This window comes from Oxyura jamaicensis, assembly GCF_011077185.1.
Source record: "Oxyura jamaicensis isolate SHBP4307 breed ruddy duck chromosome 22 unlocalized genomic scaffold, BPBGC_Ojam_1.0 oxy22_random_OJ72703, whole genome shotgun sequence".
NCBI lineage: Eukaryota > Metazoa > Chordata > Aves > Anseriformes > Anatidae > Oxyura > Oxyura jamaicensis.
In genome coordinates this window covers 2,943-12,738 of record NW_023304620.1, presented here as the reverse complement: position 1 = coordinate 12,738, position 9,796 = coordinate 2,943, and the positions used below count along the sequence as shown (strand labels likewise).

At 63.7% G+C, this 9,796-nt stretch overlaps 2 protein-coding genes and 1 long non-coding RNA gene across 4 annotated transcripts in view; 2 read left to right on the top strand and 1 right to left on the bottom strand.

Annotated features, from left to right (window-relative positions):
• On the top strand, positions 1-7,500 carry ADD2 (adducin 2). 2 transcript variants are annotated; one of them, XM_035312863.1, is made up of 16 exons: positions 1-53; positions 737-929; positions 1,394-1,532; positions 1,755-1,906; positions 1,990-2,070; positions 2,158-2,307; positions 2,394-2,537; positions 2,651-2,749; positions 3,346-3,522; positions 3,627-3,884; positions 4,463-4,582; positions 4,668-4,757; positions 4,846-5,002; positions 5,108-5,224; positions 5,667-5,700; positions 6,116-6,254. In XM_035312863.1, coding segments are annotated over exons 2-16 (1,902 nt in total). In that variant the 5' UTR covers positions 1-53; positions 737-746; the 3' UTR covers positions 6,117-6,254. The 2 variants fall into 2 exon arrangements, with proteins under 2 accessions (XP_035168754.1, XP_035168753.1); XM_035312862.1 differs by lacking the exon at positions 5,667-5,700 and having other exon boundaries at positions 6,116-7,500.
• LOC118158235 lies at positions 2,596-3,204 on the bottom strand. Its single transcript, XR_004746816.1, has 2 exons — positions 3,110-3,204; positions 2,596-2,793 (listed from the first exon to the last, which is right to left on the bottom strand). It is a non-coding gene; the product is annotated as an uncharacterized LOC118158235 (long non-coding RNA).
• Positions 7,501-9,376: 1,876 nt separating the features above from the next.
• SNRNP27 (small nuclear ribonucleoprotein U4/U6.U5 subunit 27) overlaps positions 9,377-9,796 on the top strand; it is a 2,601-nt gene continuing 2,181 nt past the window's right edge. Inside the window, exon 1 of the mRNA XM_035312864.1 lies at positions 9,377-9,508. Coding sequence (XP_035168755.1) covers positions 9,472-9,508 — 37 coding nt within the window. The 5' untranslated portion in view covers positions 9,377-9,471. The remainder of the gene's footprint in view (positions 9,509-9,796) is intronic.

Below are 9,796 nucleotides of genomic sequence, written 5' to 3'. Positions count from 1 at the left end.
CCCCCCCCGGGATTTTCAGCCTAGGAGCGGCTCCTGGTGGAGCTTTGCAGCAGGTTGGTGGCGTGGGGGGGTTGCGTGGGGGCAGTGGGCTCGGCTAAAATAATCTTTTTTTCTGGGGGGAATAATGCCCCCTTTTTTAGGGGGAATAATGCTCCCCACCAGGATTTGGGGGGGGGGGAATAACAGCCCCCCCCCAGGATTTTGGGGGTGCACGCAGCAGCCTGAATTTGGGCAGCAGGCACCCGTCGATGCTTGGTGTGGGCGATGCTTTGTATTTTTTTTTGGGGGGGGGGTGCGTGGGTGTCAAAATATCTCCTTTAAAACGCATCAGCGAGGTGCTGGGGGGGGGGCGTTTGGGTTCTACGGTCGCCCCCCTGCTGCCATCTCCCCTTTTTTTTTGTGCCTCCCCCCCTTAAAAAATAAATAAATAAATAAAAGGGTGGGTGCTGCGGGGGCTTGGGGGCTCCGTTTGGTGCCGTGGCACCCATGGGTGCACCGAGCTGCCGGTGCTCAGCCACCCCCCCCCCCCCCCCCCCGGTGCCCCTGTCACACCGAGGGCCCGGTGCGGTGCTGGCAGGGCGGGGGCCACCCGGGGCTTATCAGCGGGGCGCAGGCGGGGGCTGTTCTCACCCCATTTCTTCAAGGCCCTTATTTTGGGCAGCTCTCGGGTTTTTTTTTTGGGGGGGGGGGGGGGGGGGGATCTGGGTGGGGACTGGGGACCCGAAACCGCCCGCAGGGTCGCCGGGATGAGCACGGCCGCCAGCCCCGAGCCCCTGCCCTCGCCCCCCGCCCCGGGACCCCGATATTTCGACCGCTTCGCCGAGGGGGACCCCGAGTACCTGCGGGAGCGCAACATGGCGGCCGACCTGCGGCAGGACTTCAACATGATGGAGCAGAAGAAGCGGGTCACCATGATCCTACAGAGCCCGGTGGGTGGCCGTGTCCCCATCCGTCCCCACTGTCCCCATCTGTCCCATCCGTCCCCGCCACTCCAGCCCTGTCCCCCCCGCCCCAAAGCGACTGCCACCCCGTGATGGCTCAGGGCACGTCCCCACCCGTCTGCTGGTGCCACCACGGTGGTGACGTGAAGCTGGCGGGGCTGGTGGCACCGTGCCACCGAGCCGGTGGTGCCGCCGTCACCGTGGTGGTGCCACCGCTGCTGTGGCACTGAGCTGCTGGTGCCATTGCCACCAAGCTTGTGGTGTCACCGTCACCATGCCACCAAGTCCGTGGTGCTGCCACCAAGCCCGTGGGGTCGCTGTCACCAAGCCGATGGCGCTGCCACCACCCACCCAGTGGAGTCCCCACCCTGGTGCCACCGGTCGGTCCCTTTTTGGGCACCGGTGTCCCTTCCCCTGGGGACCGTGACGCCGGCGGGGCCGGGGTACTGCAGTCTTTTAGGGAGGAGCTGGAGAGCCTCATCCAGGAGCAGATGAAGAAGGGGAACAACTCGTCCCACGTCTGGGCCCTGCGGCAGATCGCCGACTTCATGGCCACCACGTCCCCTGCTGTCCTCCCCACCTCGCCCATGGGTACGGCTGCACGTGGGGCAGGGGGGCAGGAAGGTTTTTTGGGGGAAAATGAAACCCATTTGGCGTTCTTGAAGGTTTTTATTTAATTTGTGGGATTTTAGGGAAGAAAACGCTCCCTAATGGTCGTTTTTTCTTGTAGAAAAGCTGGGAAACGGTGCTGGGGGTTGGGGAAAAAAAAAAAATGACGTTGTCCCCTTGTTGTCACCTGCTGTCCCTGCCCAGGGCTGGCCTCCGTGACGCCCATCAACGACCTGCACGGCCCCGATGCGCCCGCCCTGGCCAAGGGTGAGCGGCTGATGCGCTGCAAAGTGGGCAGCATCCATCGCCTGCTTGACCTCTACGGCTGGGCGCAGCTGGGGGACGCCTCCGTCACGGTGAGTGCCCACTCCCCCCCTGTGCAAAATACACCCCTTTTTATTATTTTATTCCCCTGCATTTCTTTCTTTCCCCCCTGCAGCTGCGGGTGAGCAAGGAGCAGGAGCATTTCTTGGTGGCCCCGCAGGGGCTGGCGTGCAGCGAGGTGACGGCGGCCAGCCTGGTGAGCGTGTCCCCAGCCCCCCGGGGGGTGGTTTTGGGGTGGGGACGGGGACATGACAGGCTCTGAGCCGCCGTGTCCCCGCTGCAGATCAAGGTGAACGTGCTGGGGGACGTGGTGGAGCAGGGCAACACCGGCTTCGCCCCCGACGCCCGCGCCTTCAGCTTGCACGCCGCCATCTACGCCGCCCGCCCCGACGCTCGCTGCATCGTCCGCCTGCACACACCGGCCACCGCGGCGGTAAGGGGGGGTCTGGGGGCGCCGTGCCGTGCCATTTAGTGCCGTGCCATTTAGCGCCGTGCCATGCCATGCCCCCTGTGCCCCAGGTGTCGGCCATGCGCTGCGGCGTGCTGCCCATCTCCCGCGCCGCCCTGCTCCTGGGGGACATCGCCTACTTCGACTTCCGCGGGGAGGTGGAGGACGAGGCCGACCGGGTCGAGCTGCAGAAGTGCCTCGGCCCCACCTGCAAGGTGGGTTTGTTGTTTGTTTGCTTGTTTTTTATTTATTTATTTATTTATTTATTTTTTTGGACCCCTTCCCCGACCCCTGCCACCCCGCTGATCCCCTGTGCCCGGTGCTGCAGATCCTGGTGCTGCGCAACCACGGGGTGCTGGCGCTGGGCGACACCGCCGAGGAGGCTTTCTACAGCATCTTCCACCTGCAGGCAGCCTGCGAGGTGCAGGTGAGAGATGGCCCCTGGGGTGGGCAGCGAGCTGGGCACAGCCCCTGCTGCTGCTGCGGGGCCCTGGGACCGTGCACGGAGCTGTGTCGGGTGTGTGTGTGCAGTGCGAGGTGCTGAGACCGTGCACCGAGCTGTGCTGGCTCTTTGCTGCCAGTGTGGTGCTGCTGATTCGTGCACTGAGCTGTGAGCGGCCTCTGCTGCCACCACAGGGCTCCGGGACCATGCCCTGAGCTGTGCCAGAGCTGTGCCAGGTCTCGGTGTCCAGCGTGCTGCTCGCAGAGGGTGCACTGTGCGAGCTCTTTGCTGCCAGCGTGAAGCCTTTGGTCCATCACGCGCTGAGCTGTGCGTGGTCTCTGTCACTGCTGCAACGTCCTGGGACCACGCACCGAGCTGTGCTCATGTCCCTGTCACTCGTGCAATGCCCTTGGTCCTTGCACCGAGCTGTGCACGGTCTCTGTGTTCAGTGTGGTGCCCGTGGTCCATGCCCCGAGGTCCATGCCCTGAGCTGTGCACGGTCTCAGCCACCAGCGCTCGGTCCCATCCCGTGGACACGCTCGGTGCTGCTCCCTGCAGCCTCTCCCCGCGTCCCCCCGCAGGTGTCGGCGCTGGCGAGCGCGGGCGGTGCCGAGAACCTCATCGTGCTGGAGCGCGCCAAGCACCGGCCGCACGAGGTGGGCTCGGTGCGCTGGGCCGGCAGCACCTTCGGGCCCATGCAGAAGAGCCGCTTGGGCGAGCACGAATTCGAAGCCCTCATGAGGATGCTGGACAACCTGGTGAGCACTCCGCCTCGCCCCCCACCAGCAAAAACATCCTAAATCCCCCCCCCCTCAAAAAAAAAAACAACCACCACCTCCTTGGACGCCGTTTTGCTTCGCAGGGTTACCGCACCGGCTACACCTACCGCTACCCCTTCGTGCAGGAGAAGAGCAAACCCAAAAGCGACGTGCTGATCCCCGCCACGGTGACGGCCTTCGTCTTCGAGGAGGAGGCCGCCCCCGTCCCCGCGCTGCGGCAGCACGCGCAGAAGCAGCAGAAGGAGAAGACGCGGTGGCTCAACACCCCCAACACCTACCTGCGGGTCAACGTGGCCGAGGAGCAGCAGGGCAGCGCCGGCAGCCAGAGGACGAAGACGACGGTCGGGGGCCGGGGGTTGTCTGGGAATAGTCCTGGCTTCGTGCTCCTGGGGGGGGGGCACCAAAAAAATAGGGAGGCGGGAGGTGCTTGGAGCAGTGATTGCGTCGAAATTTGGTGCGCTTGAACCCCTAGGGTTCCTCCAGGAGTGGGAAATGCTGAATTTAATGATTTGGGTTAATTCCTTCATCTGCCCCTGAGTAATCCTTGTTTTATAAGCCCACCTCCAGCAGCCGGTGCCAGGGGCTTTTTGGGGGTTTGCTCTCCATGACGTGCATTTACTGGGGCCTGCTCTCCACACCATGCATTTATCGAGGTTTCTTCTCCACGACATGCATTTATTGGGGTTTGCGCTCTCCACAGCACGCATTTATCAAGGTTTCCTCTCCACAACAAGCATTTTTTAGGGCTTACTCTCTTGATGCCATGCATTTATCAAGGTTTCCCCTCCATGATACGCATTTATTGGGGTTTACTGTCCTCGTGCCATGCGTTTACCAGGGTTTCCTCTCCAAGACAACCCGTTTACTGGGGTTTGCTCTCTCCACACCACGCGCTTATCGGGGTTTTCCATCTCTGCAGTGGCTGAAAGCAGACGAGGTGGAGAAAGGCAGCAGCGGGACCGCGATCCGCATCGAGAACCCCAACCAGTTCGTGCCCCTCTACACGGACCCGCAGGAGGTGCTGGAGATGAGGAACAAGGTACGGGGAGGGGGCTCCGACTCCCCTGGGCGCGGGGCCGCAGCGGGGCAGCGTTTCCCCATCTCTCTCTGCTTCTCGCCCGCAGATCCGGGAGCAAAACCGGCAGGACGTGAAGTCGGCCGGGCCTCAGTCGCAGCTGCTGGCCAGCGTGATCGCTGAGACGAGCCGCAGCCCCGTATGTCCTCGTCCCCATCGCCCCCATTGCCCCGGGTCCCTCCCGGTGCCGGGGGGGTGACGCCGCTCTGGGGGGTGGGGGGGTTCAGTCCACAGAGAGCCACTTGGCGAATGCAGAGGCCAAAGACGCGTCCCGAGAGGAGCCCCCTGCCGAGCCGGAGCCCCCGAACCCCTTCAGCCAGCTCACGGACCAGGAGCTGGAGGAGTACAAGCAAGAAGTGGAGAGGAAGAAGCTGGGGTTGCACGGTACGAGCCGGGGAGGGGAACGGGGGCTTCACGGATCCCAAAGCCCCTTTTGGGGTCTGCAGCCATCAGACCTGGTGGATGGCAAGTGTCTCTGTCCGCTTGCAGGCGAGAAGGATACGGCGGTGGAGGAAAGCCAGGGATCCCCCCAAAAATCACCCCCGGTGTCCGCGCCGCAGAGCCCGGCCAAAAGCCCGGCCCCGTCGCCCACCAAGCCCTCGGAGGGTGAGTGGGGTGGCGAGCACAGCGGAGAGGAGCAGGGGGTCTTCATCCAGCTGCTGAGGCAGGGGGATACGGGGGGGGGGCTGCAGCAGAACCCCCCCCAGACGCAGATATAAATGTCTCCAGTGCCGTGGTTCTGCCCTGCACTCGGTGGGGACACGTGCCACGAAGGCACCGAACCCCCCGCGTCCCTTTAGCATCGCGGCTGGAGGATTTCAGCGTCTGCTGGTGGCTTTGGGGGGTGGTGGGGGACACCCCCTGCTCCCCCCTAAAGCTCCGACCCCAGCAGCGTTTTGGCATCGCAGCGCACGTCGGTTGTAATGCGGGTGGGGGCGCGGGGGCGGGCGGCTCCTGGCTGTCTCATCGTGTCTCATGGTGTCTGTCCGTCCGTCCGTGTCCGCAACGTCTTCCTTTCTCTTCCCTCCACGTGTCGCTTTCACCCAAGGAGTTACCTCTGCCCCTGAGTGCTTGTCGCCGTAGTAAGTACGGGGAGGCCTCGTGCCTCGCCGCGCTCCCCGCTCGCTCGGGGGGGACCTCGCTCTCCGCGGCCCGTTCCGCAGCGCCCCGCTCAGGGTCTGCAGGAGGAAATGCCTTGGGTTGCTTCGTGTTTTTGGTTGCTGCCTGCTTTTATGTCCAGCAGCGAGGCCGGGAAGGAGGGCTCAGCTCTGCCCCAGCGCTCCATCCCGCTGCTGCTTGTCCTGTGGGGGGGAAAGGCTCAGGGAAGCGGCGCCGATAGCAGGAGGGGATCAGGCCCCAGGGCTTTCCACTTACAGAGGCCTAATCCTGCTCCTGCCTGGGGTGAAGGGTGGGTTTCAAGTTGGCTTCCAGCCTCAGCTCCCTGTGGTGTTGACCAGCGCTGCCCTGGCCCTCACCTCTCCCTTTCCCCTTGCCAAGGTGACAAGAAGGCGGAGGACGGCCAAGCTCCTGCCGACTCCACCACCGAGAAGGAGCCGCCGCCGGCGGTGAACGGGAAGGACGAGGAGCAGAGCACTGAGGAAAGCCAGGGCAAAGAGGGGGACAAGACAACCACCCCTGCCAACCCCAACACGGACACCCCCAAGGAGAAGAGCGAGACAGTGACCAGCAGCCCCGTCTCCCCTGAAGGCTCTCCCTCCAAATCACCCTCCAAGAAGAAGAAGAAATTCCGGACCCCGTCCTTCCTGAAAAAGGGCAAAAAGAAGGAAAAGATCGAATCTTGAGTCTCCTCCGAGGCTTCCCACCGCCGGCGCGGCCAAGCATCTCTCTGGACGGCTCCTGCGCCGTGCGTCTGGCCGAGGCGCAGCTGAAAACACCGGAGGCTCCCGGGGTACTCCCGGCACGAGGCACCTCGTCCCCCGACACCCGCTTCGGAGGCAGCCACTGAGCTTTCGAAAGATTGTGGCCCCCGTTTGCCGCTTGGGGAAATACCCACTGCCATCCCCCCGCTCCCACGAGCACTCCCTCCTCCCTCCTGGGCACGGGGTTTGTTTTTCCCCCCCGCCGCTTGTAGAGCCTCCGTGCAAAGTGGGGTGCAGCCTGGATGCGCTTGGTTTTGAGAAAGAAAAGGGTGTTTTGTCGTCGTCGTTTTTTTTTTTATTATTATTATTGTTAACCTTTTGTTTCAAGCTCCGCTGGATTGGCGCTGGCTTCGCCCACAGCACAGCTCTCCGCCGGGGTGATGGGATCGAGCAGGATGCCGGAGGATTGCTCTCCCCGAAGGAGAGGCCGAGGTGGTGGGGCTGGGGTCCTTCCCTTCCCGGATTGCAATCTTCCCCCCCCCCCAGGCCAGAGAGCTGCCTCCAGTCCCCTTCTCCTGGTGCCACGGTCTCACACGTCTGCTGCCCGGTGAAGAGCAGCGAGATTTCACACCACCCCCCTGGGGAAGCCCCTGCCCAACTGCACCTGAGAATGGAGAAGAAAGAAGGAAGAGCCTCGGGGAAGCGCCCGTTGTTATTTAAAACTGAGCAAACTTCACTCACTAAGTGCTACTTCGGGATGAACACACGCTGCCGATTCACTTCTGTCAGAGGCACCGTCGAGGCGGCCGCCCCGGTGCCCCCGCACCGCGTCACGGGGATGCTGTACGAGGCTGTGCCCGCCTCGGCCCCGTCGGCGAGTGCCTGTCCACGTAGAGAGCACGAGAGTCACGTCTGAAGCCGAACCGCCGCTTTTCCCTAGCTCTGGACTCCCAAGCACAAGCTGAAACCCTCCCTGGTGTTTCCTTCCCCCCTCAGCCTCGCTCACTGTGACCGTCACAACCTCCTGGCCGTGCCCCAAGGGAAGAAGAAGAAGCAGCGATGCTGATTTGCTCCGCAGCCTCTCCAGTGTGGGAATTTAGGGAACAAAGCCAGTGTGTCCCATCACGACCCCCAGGGCTTTGCCAGGGGGCTCCTGTGGGGCTGGGGCTCCCCTCCACAACCCCAACCTCGGGCTGAGGCTGCGGCGGGGAGCCCCTGAAGCTCCTCTCTGAGGGCAATAGGTTTTCCCAACCAACGTTCACCCCCCGGTGGTTTTCCCAACACCATCTTTGCAAAGCGTTCTCCCTGCTGCAGGGCAGCTTTTGGCTTTTGTGTCCCCCCTGGAAGAGCAGAAAGGCACCCGTGGGTGAGGTGGGTTTCTGGGGGCACTCGGGAACACCTCAGGAGCGGGGCTGGTGCAGGCAGCTGGGATCACGTGGAGGAAATGTGTAAGCAGGGCTTGGTTTTCTTTGCAGGGCTGTACTTTGGGGTGTGCCAGGCAAATTCTGAATGGAAAAGCCAAGTGCAAACATACAAACCTGGCAGGAACGTTCTCCCCCCAAGCCTAGAGCTCTGGGGCAGACCCAAACCTGGATTTTGGAGCCTGGGAGGGCGTTTGCCCTGCCCCGTGTTCCCCAAGCTCCGGCCCTGCTCTTAGAGCCGGGGTTCCTCTGGCTCCCGGGGGAGCCTGAACACCTAAATTCACTATCTGAGAAGGACGGTGTGAGTCCCAGCCCCGTGCTGTTGCCTGTGTTCAATATATACTGTATATTTAGCAGACTTTGACGTGCAAACCCCAGGCCCTGCTCTCTAACCATTCCTGTAAGGCGTAGTTCACCACTGATTTCAAGGGTCTCGGGGCCCATTTACACCACCTGGCCCCCACGCAGGGCTGCAGCGGCTCCTGGGGGGGTTCCTGAATCCCAACACTGCCTCACCGCCCACCGCGGACCCTGCAGCCGTGTGGTGAAACCCGGGGCACTTCAGGTACTTCAGGCATTGCATGCAGTGAAACCCAGGCGTAGGTAAGCGAGGAGAAAGGTTCGGAGGGCTGGCGTCACCACTTAGCTGTTAGAAAGGGTCACAGGATCCTTTATTACGGGAACACAGCAGCGTTACAGCTCCCCTGCCTGCCAAGGCCTCCCCATCCCTTCCCATTTTGTCCCCCCTTTTCCTCTCTGCTTTCTTCTTGCCCCTCGTGTGAAGCCAGCCTGGCAGCTTGTTTTCAGGGCGCTGTCCTGGCTGTGGCTGGAGCTGAGCCGTCCCCTGCCAAGGTGCAGGAAGCAGCCTGGAAGCAGAGGAAGATGTAAATTATAGGAGCAGGGCATGGTTGAGGTGGGAAGGGACCTCCAGAGCCCGCCTAGTCCACCCCCCTGCCTGCAGCATCCCCTAGGGCATGTTACACAGGTGGTTGTCCAGGTGGCTTTTGAGTATCTCCAGGGAAGGAGAGCCCACACCCTCTCTGGGCAGCCTGAGCCCTAAAGAAGTTCACCCTCACATGGCGATGAAACCTCCTGTGCTTCAAAGAGGCCTTGGGGCACCGCCATGGCCAAGTGTGGCACTGGAAGATGCCCGAAGGCTCGGCGGGACCCACGCCCGTGCTGTGGGGGGGTTTGTGGCTGAGGGGGGAGGCTGGTGGGTGATGGCCGGTGCTGGGTGCGCTGTGTAACGCCTGCCTGTAAATAAACCTGAGTTCGGCACCCGCTGCGCTGCGTTGTCGGGGGTGGGAGTGGGGACGCCATGGTACCCCATGGCCATGGGATGGGGTGGGGGGCACGAATTCCCAGGATGGAGTTTGGGGTTGGGGTCCCGGCCTGGCTGCGGGCCTGGCCCCGCACCCTTCTCCTCTGGAGGCCGAGCGGGGCTCGCCGAGGCCGGGTAGGGGGCGTTCAACCCCCCCCCCGGACCGTGTTGGCGGCGGAACCAAAGCGCGCGGGCGGCGTTTCCTGCCGGAGCCGGGGGGGACGCGGAACGCGGCGGACAGCGGAAGCCAAGGGAAGTGCGGGCGGAAGTGGGGGCCCGCCGGGCGGCGCCATGGGCCGCAGCCGCTCCCGTTCGCCTCCACGGCGCGGTGAGGGGAAGGCGCCGGGCCCGGCACCGGGGGGAGACCGGGGGGAGGCCCCGGGGGCACGGGGAGAGGCGGTGGGGAGGGCACGGGCCTCTGAGGACCGGGGGTGAGGGGGATGCGGGGCCCGTCCCCGTGGGGCCTGATGCGGGGAACGGGCCCGGGGGGCGCCGGTGGGGCCTGGCGGGGTCCCTAAGCCCCCCCCCCCCGCCCACCCCCCCGAGCCCGGCCAGGGTCTGGTGTGCGGTGCCTGGAGGGGGTGAGGGGCTCGGTGTGGGCAGGGGGTGCTGCTGT

Coding starts and splice junctions, on each gene's coding strand:
- ADD2 (XM_035312862.1), top strand. CDS start 747: ATGAGCACGGCCGCCAGCCCCGAGCCCCTGCCCTCGCCCCCCGCCCCG. Junction 2,750..3,345: donor AGGCAGCCTGCGAGGTGCAG/GTGAGAGATGGC, acceptor GTCCCCCCGCAG/GTGTCGGCGCTGGCGAGCGC. Junction 3,885..4,462: donor GCCAGAGGACGAAGACGACG/GTCGGGGGCCGG, acceptor CCATCTCTGCAG/TGGCTGAAAGCAGACGAGGT.